This window comes from Juglans regia, chromosome 16 (assembly GCF_001411555.2).
Source record: "Juglans regia cultivar Chandler chromosome 16, Walnut 2.0, whole genome shotgun sequence".
Lineage (NCBI taxonomy): Eukaryota > Viridiplantae > Streptophyta > Magnoliopsida > Fagales > Juglandaceae > Juglans > Juglans regia.
Genome location: NC_049916.1, coordinates 14,039,664 through 14,065,599, shown reverse-complemented (window position 1 = coordinate 14,065,599; position 25,936 = coordinate 14,039,664). Strand labels below are relative to the sequence as shown.

General features: G+C 38.1%; 1 protein-coding gene and 1 non-coding gene across 2 annotated transcripts; one reads left to right on the top strand and one right to left on the bottom strand.

The window, feature by feature from the left end:
* Positions 1-1,345: 1,345 nt before the first annotated feature.
* Positions 1,346-19,800, top strand: LOC108998138 (photosystem II stability/assembly factor HCF136, chloroplastic). Its single transcript, XM_018974600.2, has 9 exons — positions 1,346-1,834; positions 2,178-2,413; positions 9,001-9,131; positions 10,722-10,854; positions 14,008-14,130; positions 15,484-15,558; positions 18,704-18,819; positions 19,148-19,231; positions 19,488-19,800. The coding sequence occupies exons 1-8, from the start codon at positions 1,444-1,446 to the stop codon at positions 19,212-19,214; spliced, it is 1,272 nt and encodes a 423-aa protein (XP_018830145.1). The 5' UTR covers positions 1,346-1,443; the 3' UTR covers positions 19,215-19,231; positions 19,488-19,800.
* A 3,507-nt stretch (positions 19,801-23,307) lies between these two features.
* On the bottom strand, positions 23,308-23,415 carry LOC118344956. Its single transcript, XR_004798683.1, has one exon. It is a non-coding gene; the product is annotated as a small nucleolar RNA R71 (small nucleolar RNA).
* Positions 23,416-25,936: the final 2,521 nt, after the last annotated feature.

Below are 25,936 nucleotides of genomic sequence, written 5' to 3'. Positions count from 1 at the left end.
ATATTCCATGGAACCTCCATACTTTCTTAGGGGTTTACCTTGTGAAAAGGAAGAACTAGCACGTAACCATTGTCCATACTGCTCTGTGCCATGAGAGTCTTGGGCTAGCTTAGCACAATTGCTTTTCCCATGCATCAAGAGTCCACATTTGAAACATACAAGTGGCAGTCTCTCATACTTGAAAAAAAGCCAGTGTTGACTGTCTCCAACCTTAAGGAAACGACCTCTTGGTAGGGGTTTTGAGATATTAACATCAACCCTGGCTCATAGATAGCTGCCCCAGCCATTTCCCTATCAACCTCAACTTCAAGCACTCTCCCTAAACCCGAGCCAACTAACGCACCAACTTTTTCAGTCATCCCAGCAAAGGGGAGATTATGAATCTAAATCTAGAAAGGCTGATGGGTGAACTACACCTCTGTGGGAGATAGCACTCCTTCGAGCTCCTTCATGCAGACTAAGTGACGGTCAAAAGACCAAGGTCTCCCGCTCATAACTTTGTTCTTGTCTAAAATTAGCTAAAAATCAAGAAGAAATTTGTTCATACCAAACTCCTTGAATGTAATCCATCCCTCTGTGTTCCATGCCTTGGACATTGTCGACTTGAAAGCCTCCCTATTTGCTGTTCTGTCATTGAAGATCATTGCAAGTAGACAATGTTTCCCTTTGATATTGGATGATAACAGTGCTCCTCTGGGAGAGTGAGCTGCTCTTGCTCCTCCTCCGTTAGTTTTAGTGATTCCCAACGCTGTGTTATATCCTCTGTCATCTTGCCAAGAGCTCTGCAGACTCAAAGCCTAAGAGAAGTTAGCTTTGTCAAAAGACAAAGGAAGAACCTCACCCTACATAGAGGAGAGGAGTGGAACGCTCGTCCAAAAAATATTTATGAACTTTCAATAATTTGTTCTGCCTAATACTTATAAAAATGAACCCACTAGCTCCATAAAATATTAATAGGCTTTGACCTAATAATTGGGCTCAATAAATATAATTAATCTACCATAATAAATTTTGGTATCGTGGTCTGTTCAAAATTATCTATTAAACTTAATAGACTTCCCAAAAATAATGGCCCATTTATACTATAAAAAAGTCATTCCCAAAACTTCAACGTCTTAAAATAAACTTTTGAGTATATAAGCCTGGTAAAAATCCCTAGTCCTAACCTCAGCTTGTGATGTTATTCAAAATGATCTATTAAACTTAATTTAAGCCTAATAACTTTTCTACCTTAAAATTATTGGATACATGGTTAAATGACTTGTTCAATTATTTTATTTATTAAAGTTTTATTTTTTCTGCGGAGACAATAAAACTACGAAAAAAGGCCCTATCCACTAGAAAACCCATCCACGCGCTTCAAAAACTGTCCGCGAGCCGTTGAGAACAACCAACCACCACTCGGATAAGAGAGAGAGAGAGAGAGAGAGAGAGCATCGAAGAATGGCGAACCTGCTGCAACTGTGCGAGTACTCGAGCTCAAATCCAATGATTTTACTGAAGCCATCCTCCTTGAACTCTCTCCTGGCCAGCACTTCACGGCCTCGCCAGCAATATAGTTATCACCCAGCTCAACCTCGCATTTCACCCCCCAAACCCAAACCCAAAGCTTCCCTACAACAATCTTCTCCTTCTCCTCCTCCTCCTCCTCCTTCTTCGTTGAATCGGAGGGAATTCATATCCCAGACCACGGCTATTTCCCTGTCTCTAGTAGCAGCTCCACCACCGGCAATGTCCGAAGACGCACTTTCCGAGTGGGAAAGAGTGTACCTGCCCATTGACCCTGGCGTCGTCCTGCTCGACATCGCTTTCGTCCCTGACGACTTAAATCACGGTATTTCTATTACTTCCCTTCACTGGTTTTGTTTCCTATGTGCTCTATATATACGACCATCATTGATTAGATTGTGATTTATGACTAAATTTATATTGCACCTACCATAGCCACTAATTCATTTTGTGTTTGTTTTATTCCCCATTTAACTACATCAATGGCTTTTGCATTTTAACTAAATTTATAGAACTATAATTTTCGTGATCGTGAAGTTCTCTTTTTCTTTGTTTCTTTTTTTTTTCCTCAATTCTTCTTATATAAAATTTGACCTTCTACATTTTTTTTTATACTACTGCAGCACTACTTAAACGATTCAGCACAATTTGACACTGTTTTATCGTAGGTTTTCTTCTGGGGACTAGGCAAACCATTATGGAGACAAAAGATGGTGGAAACACCTGGGCTCCACGTTCAATACCCTCAGCCGAGGACGAAGACTTCAACTACAGATTTAATTCCATTAGCTTCAAAGGAAAGGAGGGATGGATTGTTGGAAAACCTGCAATTCTGTTATACACTTCAGATGCGGGAGAAAGCTGGGAAAGAATACCACTAAGCTCTCAGCTTCCTGGAGATATGGTACACAAGAACTATAAAGACTACTTTTGGTTCTTTGTTAATAATGTAATAATGGGAAACTATATCTGCGTGTGTGGTTGAGATAAGCATAATGAAGTTTTTCCTGGTGTTTATTATATATGTCATATGCATTCGAGCTTAATCGCAAGTATTTTATCCTAGGTGACCTTAATATACTTGAATGCATACTCACGCTGACTTATGCTGCCATATATTGGGATTTAAATTCTAAAAATTTCATTCTTTTTGCTACTTATATGAGAGTTGCAAACTTTCTCTTGGAAATTTGTTCTTCTGGGATATACCGCTGAACTTCCTCTTTTTAATATTCATAAACCAAAAAGAAAAAAAGAAAAATAGAAAAGAAAAGTAACAAGGTGGAGAGAGGAACAGAGAAGAATAAGGCAGTGGGGAGAGGTCTGTATGTGGCAGAAAAACTGGGTGGTAGAATTTTTATCTCATGCTTTGTTGTTTAAATTAATGTTACAAGGCTCAAAATTGTATATATACTACTATAATAAATGAAACTGCACATCACCAAGTATATGCTGCCTGAAATGATGTGAAATTATGAAAATAGAGTGCTCGACAACTCCATGTCAATGCCTCCTAACTGATCACCTATTAAAAAAAAAAAAGGTCTCCTAACTGGTCCCCAGTTTTCACTTACACGAAGACTAATTCACCCTTTATTTTCTACTTCTTAAGGTGATTGTTGATCTTAGAATGTGCAGTCCTATCATATTGGATGCCAAATGTTGTTATGTATGCCTTATTATCACAATATAGTTTCAATGAGTTTCATCGGCAGTTCATGCTTTTTTCTCTCCGTACATTTTCTGCTTTTCTTCATTTTCTTGGTTTTTCCTGTCCTTGTTTCTGGTTAGGGCCATCATTGGTGGTAGTTCATTGTGGTAATTAGCATGTAGTTCAGTTGGGTGTTAAGATTTTCTGTCCTTGCTTCTGAATCAAACTTTGTTTCGGAAGTCTGGATGAGTAAGAGCTGGTGTCTGCATGTAAGAGCTTAACTTAATCATGAGAAGGATTGCAATTGAATCGAAGGTGTTTGAGATAAGGACGGAGGGGCATGAAGTGCTTATCACGGAGAGGGGTTGGAAATGATTGCAAACATTGAAGTTGGGCTGGGATACAGCACGCTGGGTCTTAAGGGCTTTGGAGGAATGTTCTCAGCATGGAAGGAAGGTGTATTATTTTGCTTACAGGGATGGTAACAGGGGATACATCGCGCATAAGAGTTTCAATTCCCGTGGCAGTTTCTTGGCCCTAGTGGAGTATAGTGGAGAGGGGCGTCGGAGCTTCATCTTTATCCCTGGGGAAAGGAAAGGAATGGGGTGGAGGAGGCTTGTAGCAATCGTGAGGGAGGTGAGTAACAAAGGTGATCAGGGGAGAAGTCCTCCATCTTCGTCGTCGACAGTAGCTCGGTCGTACTTGGAGGTTCTACAGACACCTTGAGAGGGGAGAAACTTTGCTTCGGTAGTCTTGAATAGAGTAGGGGAAGCTCCTGTTGTGGTAGGTGCACAGAGGCGGGAGGGTGATGGCAGAGGCGTGTCTGGGCAAAATGATGTAAGTATTTTGAAGGATTTGTGGGATATGCATGCAGCTTGGGAAGAGATGGCTGTTAAAGTCAATGGGATGATACAGTGCGTCTTGGGTAAAGGAGTTATGGGTTCGAATTTGGGCCTGGGGAGTGGGCCGGAGTCTGAGAATGAAGGTAAGGCCCAGTCCAAACATAATTTCGGATCCAAGCCCAACCAGCCGAAAGCTTTGGCTTGGAGGAAGAAGCCGCAGGTCGGGGCGGACTCAGAGGTGGGTGGGTCAGTGCCTCTGACGTCAGCGAAGCCTCAGATGGTGACGTCGTCGAAGCTTCGTTGCAAGAAATGCTACCTATAGCAGAGTCCGTTAAGCATGGAGGAGCGAAACCAGGCAGTTCTGCCGTAAGATCAGAATCAAACGACTCGGCTCTTGCACAGACTCAGTCGACGGTAGTAGTGAAGGAGATTCCGACGTCAATCACGAGGAGTAAAGTTGTTTCTCTCGGGAGCAAAGGCAAGACAGTTTCGACTCAAGCCCGAGACTATGTATCGGAGCCGATATCAGCACAAACGCTTCCACCATTGGCACAGAAAATGTCGATAGGCACAATGGAAGCTTCGGAGGAGCTTCTGGTGGTCCACCATGTTCTAGAAAGGGAAGGCAGGGGAAATTGTTGAGGATGTTGAGGGACATTGTGAGGTTCTGACTTCTATGATCACCCATACGAGGGAGGTTGGGGAAAATGGCGAGGCTGCTGAGGGACAAAATGAGATTCTGACCTCTATGGTGGAAAGGGGTAATTGTTTAGAAGAAAGTAGGCAGATTGAGTTTGAAAGGTCTGAAAGAGAAGACTTGGAAGAGCAAGTTAGGATGGCCTCAGTGCCAGAACTCGAAGTAGCTGTTTATGAGGAGGAGATGGATAGTTCATCTCCATTACAGATGACTCCTCTTCAGATTGTGTCAGAGGAAACCTCAGATTGGGTCTTTAAACAAGTGGAGAAAATTCAAAGCTGTGTGGGTCTCTTTTATGAGGGTTATGAAGAACAATTGAGGGCACTTTTAGTTGCTATTGAAGCTGGTCGATCCACGGTAGAGCAGTCATCTGTGAAAAAGAAGCGGGAGTTGAAAAGATTACATTGTTCCATTAATTACGACAGTAAGGAGGGTACCTCAGGGAGGATCAGATTTAAGGGGAGGGATGCCATATTTGTTAATGAAGCCTAAAATTATGTCGTGGAATGTAAGGGGGATCAATAATGTCAATAAATGCCTTCGCGATGTCTATTATTCATAGTTGGAAGATTGATGTTGTTTGTCTTCAAGAAACAAAATTAGTAAATGTGGATAGAAATGTTATTAGTAGCTTGTGGAGAGGTTCATTTGTAGGCTGGTCTTACCTAGCCTCTTTTGGTGCTTCTGGTGGAGTTCTAGTCATGTGGGATAATAGAGCTGTCAAGATGGTAGAAGAGTGTATTGGAAATTACTTGGTGGCATGTGTTTTAAGGAACGTGGAAGATGGGTGGTCGTGGGCATTAGCAAGTGTCTATGGTCCCAATAGGGATCGGGATAGGAACCTGATGTGGGATGAAGTATCAGGGTTATATTCTATGTGGGATCTTCCTTGGTGCATATGTGGGGATTTCAATATAGTTCGATTCCCAAGTGAGAGGGCGGGTCTTTCTTCAATAACTGCAGCAATGGAGGCTTTCTCACAGTTGATTTTCGACTTGGAATTGCTGGATTTGCCGTTGGTGGGGGGTGAATATACGTGGTCCAATTCTAGAGGCAGTTCAAGATTGGACAGATTTTTAGTTTCATCGTCGTGGGAAGCTCATTATCCGAAGTTGTGCCAAAAACGTTTCCCAAGGATAGGATCGGATCACTTCCCCATTATTCTTGAGTGTGGGGGTATTCATGAGGGCAAACGGTACTTTAAATTCGAGAATATGTGGCTAGAAGTGGAGGGCTTCGTAGATATGGTAAAAAATTGGTGGCTATTGTACCAGTTTGAGGGGACTCCTAGTTTTGTTTTGGCTAGTAAACTTAAAGCTTTAAAAGCTGATTTGAAGATTTGGAATAAGGAGGTTTTTGGGAATGTTGAGCAGCAGAAAAAGGTCATTTGGGATGAGCTCCAATCCTTGGAAGCTGATGGGGATAGAGAGGAGAGTTTGTCTAGGATGAATGAAGTAAAAATAGAACTTGAGAGGGTTCTTTTGAGGGAAGAAATATCATGGAGGCAAAAGTCGAGAGTTCTTTGGCTCAAAGAGGGGGATAAGTGTACTAGCTTCTTCCACAAAATGGCCAATTCTCATAGACGTAACAACGCTATTGAGATGTTAAGAGCTGAAAATAATCTGCTTACATTACCGGCTGAGATCCAAGAGCATGCTGAGTAGTATTTTAGTTCCCTCCTTAGTGAGACAGAAGATTGGAGACCTAAGATAGATGGATTGAACTTTGCAGCGGTGGATGCTTCTTCAAAAAGTTGGCTGGAAAGGCCGTTCGAAGAGCTTGAGGTGCATCGGGTGGTGTGTGGAATGAGGAGAGACAGAGCTCCCGGGCCGGATGGCTTTTCTATGGCATTTTTTCAGGATTGTTGGGAGTTTGTGCGGGAGGATGTGATGAAAGTTTTTCATGAATTCTATGAGCTTCAAAAGTTTGAGAAGAGTTTGAATGCCACTTTTATTGCCTTAATTCCAAAAAGAGTGGGTGCTTTGGAGTTGAAGGAGTTTCGCCCAATTAGCTTGGTAAGTAGTGTCTATAAGATTATTTCAAAGGTGTTAGCAAATAGAATGAGCAAAGTGATGGGGGAGATCATTTCCAAATCTCAAAACGCATTTGTTAAAGGACGACAAATTATAGATTCGGTGTTGATTGCAAATGAATGTGTAGATAGCCGCATGCGGGAAGGGGCTCCGGGGGTCATTTGTAAGTTGGACATGGAAAAAGCATATGATCATGTAAACTGGAATTTTCTTTTGTATATGCTTAGAAGATGCAGTTTTGGTGATAAGTGGTGTGGCTGGATAAGTCACATTTCAACAGTCAGCTTTTCTATTCTTGTTAATGGGCAGCCTTGTGGGTATTTTCCGAATTCTAGAGGTTTGAGGCAGGGGGATCCCTTATCTCCCTTCTTGTTTGACATTGTTATGGAAGCCTTGAGTCGAATGGTGGTGGCAGTGGTAGGAGTAGGATTTATCTCGGGATTTTCAGTGGGAACCAATTCTAGTGGCCCCTCTACTATATCACACTTGCTTTTCGCTGATGATACCCTCATTTTTTGTGAGGCTGTTGGGGAACAAATTCAAATTTTGAGGGCTGTCCTGCTATGTTTTCAAGCCATCTCGGGATTAAAAGTGAACTTAAGTAAATCGGAATTGGTACCGGTGGGAGAGGTTCGTAATATTCATCACTTGGCTGAATTTCTGGGGTGTAAAGTTGCATTTCTGCCCATAAAATATTTGGGACTACCGTTAGGGGCATCTTTTAAGGCCAAACACATTTGGGACAGGGTGATCGAGAAGATAGAGAGGAAGTTGGCAACTTGGAAAAGGACTTACTTATCTAAAGGGGGTAGGATTACTCTTATAAAGAGTACTCTCTCAAATATTCCTACTTACTTCCTATCTTTATTCCCTTTAGCAGTTGGTGTGGCCAATCGTATTGAAAAATTATATAGAGATTTTCTTTGGGGAGGCTTGGGAGAGGAGACCAAAATTCCCTTAGTAAGTTGGAAAAAAATCTGCTGTCCGATTGCTGATGGAGGTCTGGGTATTCATAGTCTATGTAGTTTTAATAAGGCGTTGTTGGGGAAGTGGCTATGGAGATATCATGGGGAAGAGGAAGCATTGTGGAGGGGGGTGATTGATCGCAAGTATGGTAGTGATTGGGGAGGATGGTGTACCATGGAGAGCATAGATTCGTATGGAGTGAGTCTATGGAAGTTTATTAGGAAAGGTTGGGGTCGCTTCCTAAAACAAGTTAACTTCTCGGTTGGTGATGGTTCAAAAATCAGATTTTGGTCTGATGTTTGGTGTGGGGATATTGAATTGTATCGAGCATTTCCGGTTGTTTTCAGGTTGGCAACTAATAAGCAAGCTTCAGTTTCCGACGTGATGGTATCTTCCAATGGAGTGGTGCTTTGGGATGTAGGCTTCTCCAGATCTGTCCAGGATTGGGAAGTAGAGGAGGTTACTGATTTTTTTAGACAGTTGTATTCAGTGGAGTTAAAAAGACAGGGCAGGGACCAACTTTGTTGGAATCAAACAGCCTCTAAGAAATTTACAGTTCGGTATTTTTATAAAGTGATACTAAATCAGCACCATATTGGCTTTCCTTGGAAGAGGATTTGGAAGGCTCATGTTCAGTCAAGGGTGGTTTTTTTGTATGGACAGCAGCAATAGGGAATATTCAGACTATTGACAACTTGAGGAAGCGCGGAATGATTGTTGTGGATTGGTGCAAGAAAGAAGCGGAATCAGCGAACCACCTACTACTTCATTGTGAAATGGCTAAAGTGCTATGGGATGGTGTGTTTGGAAGGGTTGGGCTGTGCTGGGTTATGCCAGAAGCAGTGGTCGATTTCCTAACATGCTGGACCAACTTTCAAATGCATACTTGTTCCCAAGTGGCAGCTGCTTGGAAAATGTTGCCTTTGTGTATTATATGGTGTATTTGGTGGGAGAGAAATGAGCGGTGCTTTAATGATCGGGAACATAATAGAGATGCATTTTGGAAGTTTTTTATAAGCACTCTACTTATCTGGTTCTCTGCTATTGTACTGAAGGGAGGGGCTGTAAACGCGTTCTTGTCTTCGTTTTTCTAAGTTCTAGAATGTATTAGCTATTTCTTGTGTATACTTCTTGTGTACTCAGGCTATGCCTATTACATTGTTATTAATAAAGTTATTACTTATAAAAAAAAATATAGTTTCAATGGCTCTACTTATCAAAACAAAATATCTCCATTGGCTCTATATAAATGAGATTAGTATCAGTACCCAATACTAGATGCTTCTGTTATGCCATATGCAGGTATATATAAAGGCAACTGGAGACAAGAGTGCGGAGATGGTCACAGACGAAGGAGCAATATATGTTACGTCCAATAGGGGCTACAACTGGAGGGCTGCTGTTCAGGAAACTGTTTCAGCTACTCTTAATCGGTGTGTTTCTACTATAATTTAAGTTAGTCTACTTGTATAAACTGTTCTCATTAGGTGGGTTTATCTAAAAGTAGGTGTTGACACCCGTATCAGGTATTAGTTAGATATGACGATCTGGTTTACTGGCAAGATAATAATAATTTTCATATTCATCTTATGAGCCTTAGGCAGTCTATTTACAGTTGCATCTTGTGTCTGTTGCTGGATTTGAGTAGGGCTCATCTTGTCTGATAGCTATGCATGGTCATGCGTGCCATATGATGTGCACAATAACTGAATAATCAGACAACACTTTCTGAACCCAGCAAGTATGTTCAAATTTTCCATCTCTGATACATAAGTAACCTCCCCTATTTCTTTGAATTTAGAATAAATTATGAAAATTAGTATATCTTGCAACCTTTTAACACATTCTTTTATGACCTGGACATATTTAGATGGTCCTCTTCATTAATAAAACTTTACTTACTAATAGAAAAATGTTTTGATGGTCCTCTTGCAATGACTTTTATATCAAGTCAGGTAGAATAGGATGCTTCTAACTAACTGCTATATTTGTTACCATTCCATTGGCTTATCTATTTTCTTGTGCACATCTGTTAATGGGAATTTATTATTGAAAGTTCTTTAGTGTTTTTACTTGTTTTCGTTTCTGTTTTATTTTGACTATGTTTTTTTTCCTGCTGATGTGTCCTGAAAGCTATTGTTTTTTTTTTGGGAAATAAGTTGATTGCATTTTTCACACAAAACTATGAGGTCAATTGCAATGTCTTCCTCAAACCTTGAATTTGAATTATCAACCTTTTAATTGTTAGATCAGTTTAAATATTCTCTACTGTTAAGATTCCACAATTTCTGTTATACTTCTTTACCTTAAAATTTACATGCTTATCTCATGATTCATTAAAAATAAGAAAAAGAATAAAAGGAAAAAAAAGGAGACTCTTCACCTGCATATTCTAACCAACAAAACACCAACTAGTGCTGTCTAACCTAACAATAAAAACTTAAGCAAAAAATGTGGAAAGAAGAATGTATAATCTTTTTTTTTAAGTTTTATTCATTTTTTTTTTTTTGGCTAACATGTTTAACATGTGAAAATAAAGGTTAAATCGTACGAAATTTGGAGAAATATTAAAGGTGTGGAGAACCTGCAACCAATCCCATAATTTTGGTGGTTGATTAATGTTCAAATAAACCTATGATTGAGGGCAGAAAAATGTAATTTACCCTTTGCATTCTTTTTTTTTTTTTTCGGGGGATGGGGGCAGGCAAGAGTGAATGGTCATGCTAGTTATTCAGTTTATAAACTATGCCCTTAAAGCTTAGATTTTTCCTGTTCTTATCTTTTTTTATGGATCAACTTCATATTTTAATCCAAATGTGCTGCATGAATCAATATGCAACAAACTTATTTTTATGAGCTTAAAAAACTTTCTTACCAATATTGTTTAATTATCTCTCCAAAGTGTATCATTTTCCCGGTCTCCTAGAAAGGTTTCTACACAGAGCCATGATTCCACTAAATCTATGGTGTGAATGTTTCCTTTCAACAGATAAGATGTTCACGTATCTTCTTTCCCTTTTCAGAACAGTCTCTAGTGGTATTAGTGGTGCAAGTTATTATACGGGAACATTCAATGCAGTGAATCGCTCTCCAGATGGAAGATATGTTGCTGTCTCTAGCCGTGGTAACTTCTACCTTACGTGGGAGCCTGGGCAAGTGAGATTCTCCTGCTTTTCAATGCCATTGGGCCTTCCTTTGTTTACGTAATGCTCTTCTAGTAGGTTACATGAGGCATGTTTTCCTTTTAAACTCGAATCAGATATATAGGAGGATCTTTCTTTTTTTGATGCTCGCTGAAGGTTGCACAAAGTGGTTTAGTGCACGAACTATAATTTATGATTGACTGCCTACCTTACTTTTTCTTGCATCAATCCCAGAGTTCGAGTTTGCGAAACCATGCTTATTGAAGATTTTTAGGGTGTGAATATATCATGGATAATATTGTTTTCAGTTTCAAATTTCTGCACAACTAAATTTATCTATCTGATAAGAGATCAACTATATCCGTCACCTTTAGAATCTTTTAGGTCTAGACTAATCATCTTTAATTTTTCTTAGATTTGTTGATGATTTTTATGGTGTTTTGACTCAATTTTAATTAATGAATTTTCCTTCTAATTCACATGAGAAGCATACTCTTGCTTTGTTGAAATTAAATAGAATTCTTTTGATTAATCAAAGTGAAAATTCAGTTTGTTTTTAGTCCAGAAAGGCTTAGTTGAGTGTATTTAGAAATACTATGCACTTCCTTGCCTCCATGTGATATTGTAAACCACTTGGCAACTGTGTACCATATAGCTTCAGAAACTTATCACCATTAACTTGTTCATGTTTCCCAGCTCTCGTCATATACCCATTTAGTTGTAAAGGCTAGAACTGATAAATAATATGAAAGAAGATGAGTTCTTTTTTGAGCCGTGCGAGATGAAAGTTTCGATCACTGTTTTTGTGGGAAAGAAAAAAGGGGAGGAATCCTCTTTTCGGCTTTGGCTCTCCCTTTCTAGTTGTTGCTTTTGTTTTTTTGTTACTTCGGAAGTATATGCTTTAGCTTCAGCCACTGAGTTTTTTATTTTCCTTATTATTTCTCATCAAATGAATGGCATCTGAAGGCCCAGAGTACTGTATGGGGATGTAGATACTAAAGTATATGAGGGCATGGATATGACAGCAGAATAACTTATATTATTGCATTGTTGCTAGTTTTGAGAGGTGTGAGTAAAGTTTTACACAGGGGTATCTGAAGTCACCCATCCTAATTATTAATCAGATCATTTGTCCCAAATTGGGTAATAAGGGCTTGTCATTGATCAATTTCCTATGTGTAACTATTCCCACTGATGGGTGATTTCAGTTTTCTTAAGCATATTCTTCTCTCTCACTCAATGCTTGTATGAATGTCCTCTCTCACTGATTCTTGCTGGTGTTAGTAATTTTTCTTAGTTATTAGTAAGGGGTGCCATCCCTTAAGGATGGGACAACCAAAGTTGATCCTCTTAGAAGCAAAAGTTTTTGAACTCTCGGTGGAAGCTGGTCGATGAGTGCGCATTGTAGAGAGAGGCAGAAAGGTGGTGAAGGAGCTACTGATGGATACTTTCACTGTGAAATGGGTAGTGAAGACATTAGAGGAGTGCTCCTGGTCTGATGAAAAGGAGTAAGAACCTCTCACGATGGTAGCAGAGCCTTCGTAGCACAATGCAGCTCTAATAAATATGGGAGGTATTTGGCAATAATAGAATATAGTGGGGGTGGGAGACAAGGCATCCTTGTGATCCTTGAGGATGTGGAAGGGAAGAGAAGGGATGGAGAAAGATGGCCCTGGAGCTTAGGGAGCTATGTGACAGAGCACCAGACAAAGCAATGAAAAATAATATTCCAGGTGTGTCGAACAGAGGAGAGGGAGAAAAATAAGGAAGAGCACTACACATAAGAGACGGTGATAAAGGAAAGCTCCCAATAGCAGGGGAGAGTATGGTGGCAGGAAGATGGTACAAGGCAGTGCTGGAAGGTCTGGAAGGGGGCAACATCAAAACAGGGGCAGAAATGGAAATATGGAGGGTGGGTTTGTGTCCGTTGGAAAGAGTACACAGAAAATCCCAAAAAGGACATATTTTGAATCTGATGTGGTTCAGAGCTCCAAGGCAAAAAAATTCCAACGTGTACTTCATGATATATAATACAAAATGCAGGCATATGTGTATATTTTTTCTCGGCTGGTGAATGTGTACAATTGCATGTGGTGTAAATTGTTCTAAAGCAACTCAAAGAAGAAATTTGAGTGAAACCACAACCCCAGATGATCAACCAAAATTAAGTCTCGAGTTCCAGGTAATTGTGGTCTTACAATTAATGAATTGAAGCCGAGTTCCAGGTAATTGTGGTCTTACAATTGGATATTTAGCTGCACCAAATTATTACCAACAAAGCTCACCATAACTTTTCGTCTGTGGTAAGTCTCGAGTGTCTAACTTTAATAAGATTGCAATAAATTTTCATTTTTTCTGAATGTATGGAGCCCCACTGGACTAGGGATTTGTAAATACTTAGTATTCTGTGTAATTCGATGATCCATCTCTCCTTTTCAATATTCAGGAAGCAGAATATGGTGTATCACTCGTTCAATTAATTTGCACTGATAGTATGAGATGCTAAAACTAGTTCCAAGGGTTACTTAATCACTGCTTTCAGGACAAGTTCCTTTTATGCCTTTCTGGGACATCAGTTTGGGGTGTTGTGGAACTTAGTTAAAAGGACAACTCAACATTATATATGACAGTATTAGTTTACGAAGGTATTATTAAATAAGTAGAAAGATAAGTTAACCATATTTAGAGGCTTGCTTGATTTTATATTTGAGAAGACTATTTGAATCTTATGAAATATAACCAAGGATTTATGGTTGTCTTTGTTGCTGTTACATCTATGCAACTATGCTTATATATGTAACTATATATACATAGTTATATGTAACTATGTTAATAGAAATAACTAGGTGCTGTATCAGTATATTTTGAAGACTGCTTTCTTTTATTGTCACATTCTCTGTCAGCTGCATGAGATAGTGATGATAGCTTATAACCGGCACAGCGTCTCCCCCTAACTCATGCCAAACCCTTATCTTATGAGGTATCCGATATTCAATGCATGTGTTTTTCCTGAAATTGTTTATGCATTTGATTTCATTATTCGCTTGTGCAAGTCATAGTAAATTTATTTTTCTGCGCTTAGTCATGTCATGATTACTGAGTTTCAAACTTTCATTGAGAATGTAATTGATACTTGGAGTTTTTCCTTTTTTGATTTAATTTTCAGCCATTCTGGCAACCACATAACAGGGCAGTTGCGAGAAGAATCCAAAATATGGGATGGAGAGCTGATGGTGGTCTTTGGCTTCTTGTTCGTGGAGGTGGACTTTATCTTAGCAAAGGGTCAGGGGTAAGTAAATGTGGGGGATCTATCTTCCTTTTTTACCCTTGGAGAGGGGGGGAGGGGGCAGTTAATATAATTGAACCAAAATGACCACAGTACAAAGTTACATCATAGCTTATAAACGAGCATCTCATACCAGTCAATGACCAGATTACACAATACATAACCAACCAGAGAGAATGTTACTTTTAGAAGCATAACCCAAACATAAAACATGCCACATCAGGGTATGTCTACCCACAGCACAATTGCAATGCATATGCACATGTCAAGCACATACAAACTTCCAGCGAGGAAACATAAAATTTAAAATTCTCTTGGTTCCAAATTTCATGAAACCAAGTTGAACAATTTGATGTTTCAGAGAAGACAGAACAACTTAAGCACAAAATAACCACAAGGCACTATGACAGTAATGTCAGATTGGAGTATTTCTTGTGACGTTCACGAACAATTTAGCATGAACCTGTACTAAATCAAATTCCAATCTGAATACAAGCAGTCAACACCATCTGGAACCACCATATCTAAATCTCAGATGCAAAAAACCACTGCAATCAAGCTCCTCCGGGAAAATTTCTAAAGAAGATGGCTTTCCTGCGAAGCAAAAAGAGATCTACTGCTCACAAAAAACACAACAATATATGCGACCTCCATGAATGACAGAAGGAGCCCGTGTACTGTGTGATCTTTCCACATTTGCCAACCACTTCTCACTGCTTCTTAGGGGTTTTTGAGATGCACCCAAATTCACTGCCTCAGAGCCCCCCTCTCTCAATTCTCTCTTTGTTCACAAAATTGTGGCATGAATCTTCAGTGGCCTTAATATCTCATTGTTAAGTGTATGGAATATGTTGAAGATAAGAAAATTTATTTCTGTGCATGTGGCATGTTGGAAAATGAATTTAAATGGCCTTTTGAAAGGTCATCACTCAGCAATTGTTTCAACTTCTTACGCACACTTTAAGATTTGGAATCTTCCACTGCGTGTTCTACATCCTAGACAGGAATTGGGGATACCATGAAATCTTTATGAGCTAAATATCCTTCTTGTGCTCTTCTGTTTCATGTACAATGAAAGCGATGGCAGTTCATTAGGGGGTTGGTTTACATCTTAATTTCTGAAAGATTCAAGTTATTGATAGTGAAGAAAGAATATTAAGTTTTGTTTGTCATTCTAGAATGATAATTCAAGGGATGTTACATATACTATATTGTGTTTGATGCACATTGACTATTTTTTCCACTTGCCAAGTCTGCATCCTTGAATGTCATATTCTTTGCATGAAGCTCTGGCACATTGGTTTTTGTGCAAGTCTTGCGTATTAATGAAGCATGGAATAATATCAATTGTTTCAGATAACTGAAGAGTTTGAAGAAGTTCCAGTTCAAAGCCGGGGCTTTGGCATTCTCGATGTTGGGTACCGATCAGAGGTAACGGTTTTCTTATTAAATGGTGGCGTTATGTTAATTGCAATTCTTCAATGAAAATAACATGTGTTTTCTGCATGGTGGAATAAGAAGAGGGTTGTGTGGCCACAAAACTGTGTTAGATTAAATTGGCAATGTGTTACCCAACAAAAACTTGTACAGCTAAGCTTTGTGTATTCACTGCGTTAGATTAAATGCACGTGTTACCCAGCAATGTGTTATGCTCTCTCACTCTCTCTCTTTCTCTGTAAAATGTGTGTGCCTGCCTTATTTATGTGCACTAATGCAAAATTTTACCATGTACATTGCAATAAGACATCCCTCCAAGCAAGTCTTATGCATTTACAGAAACATTTCACATGCTATCTTCTCATAAATGATATGAATAGATTTTCATAATGTGCATCAATGCTACCTTGATGCTGTTCGGCCAATCATATTCTATTTTCATTTACTGGGGGAAAAGTTTACATCTATGAGTACCTACACAATTTTATTGCAGATGTTACGTGAGAGCATAAGGCACTATTTTGTTAGTTTTATCCATTTAGAGTCACATCTTTTGACATAGATACTTTATTAAAAGGGTCAACTTATATGTTCTAGTTATAAATTTTAAACTTTTACTCTTTAGTTGCTTCATGACATAGCATTTGTTGCTTACCAGCAGTCACGATCATATTTAATTTGTTACTGTCATAGACTCTTGGAGCAGGGTGTTGTGGACTCTTTGGTTAAAGCGATAGAAATGGAATTTCTTTTACCATCAAAAGAGAGATATGAGTGTAATTTTCCAGTCTATTTGGTTTTTTAAGTGCTTTTGTTTGAATTAATGCCAAAGATAAAACATTGTATCCTTTCATATTATTCTGATTTGTTTGAGATGCATTATGATATTTTTGTGCAGAAAATACCAAAAATTTGGAAAGAAAAATACGTAGAGCAGGAGTATCATGACTTTTCCAATAGGTACATTAGAATGTTGGATTCTTTAGGACATGACACTTGCCTCCACCCGTGTCTGATTACGTTTACTTCAGAAGTCTGCAGTACCATGACTTGTCCTTCTAGGAACTTATTGTTTCCAAGGATATTTACCATTTTCAGATTCTTTAGCATGCAAAAATATTCATCAACGGTCTACACAGACTTGTGTGCACGTCTGATACATATGTCCATTATTATCAAAATATAAATGAAAAGATGGGCAAATTTAGTTGTCTCACAGCCAGAAGCTGTAGTATTTGGGACCTCAATTTACAAAATCTTGCGTCCATGACTCCATGTCCATAAATCATATAAATGTTAATGAGAAGAACATAATACTAATGAAGTCACTCAATTGTCAAATGGAAACCTACATTTTTTCCATTGGTTTTTAAGAGCTATAATGTCAAATCAGTCTGTCGTCATTACCCGCATGAAACTCTAATTTCAACATCATTGGACAAATTATGTACTAATCCCCCTATCAACTTGATCTACGGTGTGAGACTTGAATGGGTATGATTGAATTGTGACTGGGTTCTGATGGAGTTTATTGGTGTGTGCTAATTCCTTCATTTGGTGTTTAGTAAGTGAAATTGGACTATAAAAACAATTATCAGAAAGCTAACGGTAATCTCTCCTTTTAAGGCATTGCAAATGTGTGATTAGTTCATCTCTGAGTCATAACAACGTATAAGAGCCTAAGTACTAAAGTCATAATGTGAGACGATATTGCAACATAACATGGCCTTTTGCGAGCCTCAAGAATTTGAGTGGAAGAAATTGTGATGCCCTATATTTGTATAATTGGGTTATGAAGGATGTTATATCACCAATTTCCCCATAAGTGTAAACTGAGGAAAGAGGTCAATCTAATCATATTAGCAAGCAAGTAGTTGCAATCGCACAGTTCAAAAAAGTTTGTTCTTTCTTCGTCACTTAATCCATATTCTAAGAGGTAAAGTGTGAAGATATGGTTCAAACTCAATATCTTTGCTCTGATGTGTGAGTAATTCATATTAGATTTTTGGATATGAACGTACAATCAATTCTAAATATATAAAAAAAAAAGAAATTATTCAGAAAAACCCTTTCTTCAAGGAGGGGGATCAATATAATTCTTTTTTTTTTTTGTAAAAAACTGTTAAAAAAGATATATATATATATATATATATCGATTAATTTCATTTTTGTGAAGATGCCTCGTCCATCGGCTTAAACTTTTCGGACCATTGGTAATTTAATATATATTAGCAAAGGAGTTGTAAGGTCGTATACTTAGGGCAGGTTTGGGGGGTAAGATGAGAATTTTGTGTTTTGTTTTAGTGTTTAAAATATTATGTTTTAGTATTATTATTGTTTTGGGATTTGAAAAAGTTGAATTGAGATTTGAAAAAGTTGAATTGTTTATTATATTTTATATGGAGATTTGAAAAATGTGTAATGATGAGATGAGATGAGATGAGAATTTTGTGTCTCATCCCACTCCCCAAACCTGCCCTAAGTCTCACAATGGGTGTTTGATATGTAAAATGGGCTATGTAAATTATTCCAAGAGAGACTGAGTAGTATTTAGTCCTTTAGGGGTACTCTACAGATGTGGTTGCGTCCTTGGGTCGTGATTATGGTGGCTATGAGGGGCATGGGGGCAACATGAAGTCAAACATGTAGTTGTTCAAATATGACTAGTACAGAGTTGTGTTCTTCTTACGTTTGGCATTCATCCTGTATGCATAATAATGACTAAATGCCATGGTGAACAGTACAAAATAGCAAGCAAACAATGTTATCTACAGATTGCAGGGAAAACAAGTAAGGAGCATAGTATTAGCCTGCCCATACGGGCAAGCATCAATGTTGTTGAGATAAAACAGCATTTCAGAACATTTCCATGGGCAGCTTTTGCAAGCTCCCATTGCATTTTGTATATATAACAGTTCAAATAACCAGCATTACCTTGAATATGTAAACCAATGGATAACCACATCCAGCTAGGGTGACATGCACCTTTCACTGATACAAGAACATTAGAAATTTAGAATCGGTGAACGGTTACATAAATGGATAACTCATTCATTATAAGAAAGCTTACATATTCCATCCCTGCTGACTTCCGTCAAATTCCAGGCCTGTTTGTTTTACATATTCTTTCGTTGTGCAGGAAGAGGCTTGGGCAGCAGGGGGTAGTGGGATCCTACTGAGAACTATTAATGGTGGCAAGACATGGATCCGTGACAAAGCAGCTGATAATATTGCTGCAAATCTGTACTCAGTGAAGTAAGACCAACTCTTCTAACACTTCCCTACTATGATTTAACATACATTTTACATTTGGCACATGTTGACTCTCTTTTATTTCTCCAACATTTTTTATTCATCATTTTAATTCACGAAAGTTCTTAAGTTCCCTGGATATGGATAGTAAATAGGTCTGAAACCTTAACTCAATAGCTCCAAATAAAAAATAAAACGGCATAGGGATTTTATTAAACTCTTGGGGAATTCTAGGAAACCAAGAAAGGATTTAAAACTAAAGATTAGAGAAACTATTTAATCTTTACTTTTATTTTCAAGCTCTTGAAACCTCGTAATTTGTCTGGTGCAGGTTTATCAATGATAAGAAGGGATTTGTGCTAGGAAATGATGGGGTCTTGCTTCGCTATCTTGGATGACGTTGTAATTATAAATGGTAATCCACGTGATCACGTTTGGTAATTGGTATATTTATCAAAACCTACAGGCTTGTTCAACCATCGTCATCTATAACCATCCCTTCTACTTTACCGTATGTTTCAATGAAAGTGACAATTTCAAGTGCCCCTTCCCCCGGGAAAAAGGACAAGAAATGTCAGAACCTTAGAAAATTGATGGTCAAAACTGGCCAAGCACGCATTATATGTCATTTTAATGAATGGTCTATAACTATGACATTTGCATGTGCGCAGGTTTGTCAACAATGCCCACAATTTTGTACTGCTAAATTACATCTTCAAGCTCTGATACTCAATGATGTGAAAGGGCCCTAATTTTCTTCTTGTCTTATGACTGTTACATTTGAAATTAGCAATTCGTTGCCATAGAGTAGTTACGATTGCATGGATGGATGTTAAAACGAGTCAGAAATAAGATTTGGTATTGGATGTCAGATGTTGAGCTCTTTTCCTTTTGATAAACTTGAATGCTACAGACAAAGATCCGTTCTTTAGGTGGGTCATGTTGAAAAATGTAAGCGATTCAATAGAATTAGAATGACAAATATGCTATCCTGTTGCAAATTTTGTTACTTCAGAATCGTAGACCCTCTAAACCTGCACAGCTACACACAAATTGGATGCATATCCCAACTTTGTTTGGTACTTTCTATGCCGGTAATTATACGCATAGTGGAGGTAAACTCCTTATTTTTTTGGTATGTTCTAACCTCCTATTTCTTATAAAAAAATTTACTCATCATTTATACATCACACACCACACATATTTTTATCTTTACTTTTTTTCTTAGCAAGTATGTGGTGTAAGGATGATGAGTAGAATAACTCAATTATTTTAGCAAGAATAAAACTAAAAAAAAAATGTGATGTTTAGTGTTTGAGATGATGAGTATTAAAGTTCATTCAAACCATTATCTATGGGCGAGAATGTCTATTTCTGTGTGAGGATTTGGTATCGTGAATCTCTATACTCATGGGATGAGACGTAAAATTCTTCAAACCATTCCACGAAACATTGCCACGTTCTTCACACGAGAATGAGAATGTATCGTGGGGATTGGGGTGGAATGGTTTCGTATTTGGCCACACTCAATAGTCTGGATGTGGGATCCCTCAGCATATCACGTGGTGGTATTCTCGAGTGGTTGGTCGGGTAGAAGCATCTCTAGTGCAGCAAGTATCTCTGTGCGAAAAACTTGTGTGGCAAATATCTGCTTGTGTGGCGAACACTGCCTGTGTGGTGAACACATGCCTATGTGCCACAGGAACCCACTATTACATATCTCGACGTCACGATAACCCGTCAAATAACCAACGAGAAATTGCAGACGTCAAATATAAGATATAATCATATATTGTATGATTATCACAAGTTTTATTGGTGAACATAGTTAACACTTAATAATAAAAAAATTAAAAAAAAAAGAAGGTATTATGTTAATCAAGTCTTTTATGTTTGCCTCATTTGGGATTTTATTTATTTATATATAACAGTTAACTTTTTTAATTGAATAATGTTACATACTATACTCAAAATATCAACTTATACTTTTTATCACCCTTAAATCAATTTTTGTCTTTTTAAAAAAATCAAACATTAATGGATAATTCCACCTAGTGGTAGTGGGATTATATTGGGACAATATATTTGAAGAACAGCTATAAACTGAATGGATTGTACTTATGACAACCATGTCTCGGGGAGGGGGGCCCTGGTGGTGGGGGAGAAGAGGAAGCGAAGCCCCCAAGCCAAAAGAGAGGCAAAGCAAGCCCCCAAACCGGAGCCCACCGAGCCCACGACCACATACCCATCTAGAAAGAATATGGCACCAAGCTCAGCCCAACCAAGGAGCCAGCATAAGGCAGTGATCACCTGGGGCCTTGGTGGGCTGCCAAGCCATGCAATAGGGTACGGAGCGGACAACTGCTGCAAGGTGCAGGCGGCTAGGCATGTCTGATCGTGAGCACGCCAGGCCAGATACACACAGCATACAGTGCGTGTCAGGTGTGATGAGTGTACGAAAGTGCACTCTAAATATCCTATTACTGGACTAAAATGCTAAAATGTTAATAGAAATCATTGAAATTAATGTGTATTCTTAAATTGAGTTTCTATTTACTTTTGGATACTCCTAAGCAGATTTTTATGTTTAATTTTAAAGTCTATAAAATAGCAAGTCCAAACCCATTCAAATTCAAAGGACTTTCAAGCGGGCAAGACGTTGGAACAACCTAAGAACTTTCAACGAGTGTAGGACTCTTCAAATAAGAATAATGATGGGGTTTGAGAGTAATTCGGATTAGAGTCCAAAATGCATTATGAGACAGAATGAACACACTTTATTATTTTAATCATAATTTTTTGGTTAGATATCGGATTGATGCGATTCTCGATGTGTTGGAAAGCTATCTTAAAGGGCTACAAAGTTGTCTCTAATAAGGATTTCTAACTTCGAACTTCTGAAGCGCGTACGTGGCTGCCAAGTTGAGTCCTAAACTTTAGGCGATTTTGTGTACGGGAATATGAAGACATTAGGGTTTCTTTCCTACCCCTATTTAAGCATATCATTAACAAGAAATTGGAAGGTGGAGAAGAGGGGGAGACAACTCAATTTGAAGGAGGAAGATCTAAAATTAATTTCTATGGCCACCGTTTGCCTTATTTTTCTCTTGAAATTTTTGTTGTCCATTATATTTATGGGTAACTAAATTCTCAAGTAGGGTTAGGGATGAACTTTCACATTAGATGGTATTTTTAATTTATTCTTGATTTATGTATTTGATTTTCAATTACTAAAACTCTTTTGTTTTATCATTCTCAATTTATCGTTAATGTTTTCTTCTCCAAATAATCATAGAATTTATTCTGTTTATGGATTCAGTCATGCTTTTTCTATTGAATGGATTGACTCTTTGATTATGTTTGGATCAATTATCTTTCTATATTGATTTAATTCTTGCTACAATATCGCTTTCTGAGTATATTATCGTTGTTGAATTTTCTCAATAGTAATAATAATTTACGTATTTTAAAAGTGGTAAATGATTTTTCATAGGGTTACATTTGGTTTAATCTTGGTTTATAAATCTATACCTTCCAATTGGGAATTTTGAGAATTGAGTTCCCAATTGAGTTATTCAATGAATTAAGAATAATTAAAATACTAGATTTGTGCAAGGGATTCCCGACGTTTTACTGTTTGTCAAATTTGAGTACTTTTACCGTTAGTCACTTTGCTTCACTTTAATTTGCATTTAAAATTCATCTTTGTTCTCTATTAATCATTTAATCTTTTTTTTTAATTTCTTTGTTCTTTCTACAATTCTTTTAATTTATCTCTCTGTGGAATCGACACCCCAAAGCTGTGCTACAACTACTGCATTATTCTCTGGGCGTAATCAAATTTTGGTGCCGTTGCCGGGGAGACGGTAGAAGAATTGCTAGATAGAGGTTTTTATTTCAGCAATTTGTAAAGGCAGAAACTTCGTTCCCTCTTTTAGCTTGTTGCATTATTTTTTTTCTTACATTTCATAGTATTTTTAGTTTTTAGTATTTTTTTACCTTGCATGCACAGATATGGAGACACATTGGGTATATTTGCTTGTAAGCCTGTGGAAGAGTCAGAATCAAGCTTTTTAAATCCTTTACTTGACAATCCATCTAGTCTCGAGCAAATGAGTGAACACGAAGATCAACCCATTAGAACTCTTCATGATTACCTCCACCCTATACACACAACCACACCATCATGCATCATGTTTCCAACTAATACTCGCCAACTGGATTTTAAAACAGGGATGATACAGTTACTCCCTACTTTTCATGGCTTGGAAAATGAAAATCCATATGTGCACATTAGGGATTTAAGGAAGTAGTTGCGACTTTTCATACTCAAAATGCAACTGATGACATTGTGAGAGTTAAGTTCTTTCCTTTCTCTTTGAAGGATAGAGCTAAGCGTTGGCTATACTCACTGAGACCACGATCTATTGGGTCATGGAGTGAGATGACTCAGGTCTTCTTTAATAAATACTTTCCCCAACATAAGACCAATGCTTTAAAAAGACAAATCTTCACCTTTGCACAAAAGGATAGTGAGACTTGGTATCAGTCTTGGGAGAGATTTAAGGAGTTGTTAAGTATGTGTCCTCACCACGAGTATGAGAATTGGCACTTAGTGAGCTATTTTTATGAGATACTTATACTTAGAGAGCGCCAATTTGTGGAGATGATGTGTAATGGTGAGTTCTTACATAAAGATCCTGATGAGGCCATAGAATACCTTAATGAGCTTGCTGAAAAAGCTCACACTTGGACTGGACCTAGTGCTACTGAAAGCACAAATAGGTAACGACCTGCAGGAAACCCAAATAGTGGTGGAATTTACCATCTTAGGGAAGAGGATAGCCTAAAGGCTAAGGTTGAGATGCTTAATAGGGAGCTAGATGTGTTAAAGACTAAGGAGATGTTTGGATTCGAAGATGACTTGAGATGACTTGAGATGAGCTGAGATGAGTTGAGATGGATTGTGAATAGTAATGAGATGAGTTGTGAATAGTAGTGAGATTTGTGAGTTAAAGTTGCTGAATAGTAATGAATAGTAGTGAGATGAGTTGAGATGAGCTGAGATGAGCTGAGATAACTTGTGAATCCAAACAAGCCCTAAGGACTTAAAACCAACACACGTGGTTAATCATGCAAAGTCTTTTGGACCATGTTTTGTGTGTGGTGGGGTAGATCACCTTGCCCAAGAGTGTCTCACATTTGCTGAGATGAGAGAGATGTATGAGGAACAATGTAATGCCTTAGGTATGTACAAGAAGCCTTTTACACCTTATTCCGATACCTATAATCCGGGGTGGCGTAATCACCCCAATTTTAGCTTGAAGTCTGAAAACCAGCCACCTGCACAACCCCCTAAATAATACCCTGCACCATATCATGCACCTTCATCTTCTAGGAATCCTCTAGAAGACACTTTGCATGCTTTTATTGAGGCACATGATAAGACTAACCAAAAGTTTGAATCTTTGATTACGCGGGTTGTTGAAGAAAACAAGGAGATAAAGAGCCAAGTATCCAAGTTGATGAGCTCATTGACTGTGAATGAGCGTGTCAAGTTCCCTTCTCAAGCTCAATCCATACCCCAAGGTTAACTTAAGAAAATTTGAAAGAGGTCAATGCCATTGTGACACAAAGTGGTAAGTCCTCATACATCCCAACAACTGATAAGCCAGAGGATGTTGACGAGGAACAAAGTAAAGATAGTGCTGAGTTGCCCAAAGAAGTCGAGGTAATCAAGAGCCCGGTTAAGATACCATTTCCTCAAGCTTTAAAATCCGGTATGCAAACTTTGGATTCTAGCAATGAAATCGTGGAGAACCTCAGGCAGGTAAAGATCAATCTTCCTCTTTTGCATGTTACTAAACAAGTTCCTACTTATGCAAAAGTTCTCAAAAATTTGTGTACAGTTAAGAGGAAGCATCATCTTAAGAAGAAAACATTTCTAACAGAGCAAGTTAGTGCTCTAATTGAGCAGCGAATTCCTCCTAAGTACAAGGATCCTAGTTGTCCCACTATTGCATGTAATATTGGGAAGCATGAGTTTGGACAAGCGTAGCTAGATTTAGGAGCTAGTGTAAATTTGATGCCTTATTCCATTTATTTGCAGCTTGGTTTAGGTGAAATTAAGCCTACTTCTGTTGTGCTTCAATTGGCTGACCGTTCAGTTAAGAAACCAAGAGGGATAGTTGAGGATGTTTTGATCCAAATTGACAAGTTTTACTACCCTGTTGATTTTTTAATTTTGGATACTCAGTCGGTTGTTGACTCTGACTCTAAGACTCCTCTCATATTAGGTAGACCTTTCCTTGCTACGGCTAATGCACTTATAAACTGCAGGAATGGACTAATGAAACTATCTTTTGGAAACTTGACCATAGAGGTCAACATTTTACACATCAATAATCAGTCCAAGAAAGATGATGAGTGCCACCAAACATACATGATTGACACACTCATAGACAAGGGAGTTTACACAACTCATGATTCTAATTCTCCTGAATATTTTCTTGTTAATTCTAAATTTGATACTATGAATGATTCATCTAACGTTGTTGATGTTTGTGCTATTTTTGATGAACCTCAGGATTATGGCCTACATATTTGGCAATCGAAATTAGAAGAACTGTCTAAGAAAAAGGAAAAGTAGATTCATTCATGCATGGATAGTCCCAAATTGGAATTGAAGCCATTGCTCTCAGGTCTTAAGCATGCATTTCTCGGCCGAGGTGACACTTTTCCTATTAGTATTTCTTCAAAATTGAATGCTGGTAAGCATAGGAAATTTCAGTTGATTGAGTTGGAGGAGTTGATAAATATTGCTTATGAGAACTCTAAAATCTATATGGCTAAAACGAAAGCATTTCATGATAAAAATATTGATAGGAAGACGTTTAAGCTTAATGACCTAGTGTTCTTATATGATTCTAGACTCCATAAGCACCCAGGAAAATTTAGGTCTAGGTGGACTGGCGGCCCTTTTGTAGTGAAGAATGTTTTTGTAAATGGGGTGGTAGAATTAAAAGATTCTAAGGATGGTTGGATCTTTAAAGTAAATGGTCAACGCCTTAAAATATTAATTGATAGACAAGTTCCGGAAGTGGAAGACATTCCACTTGTG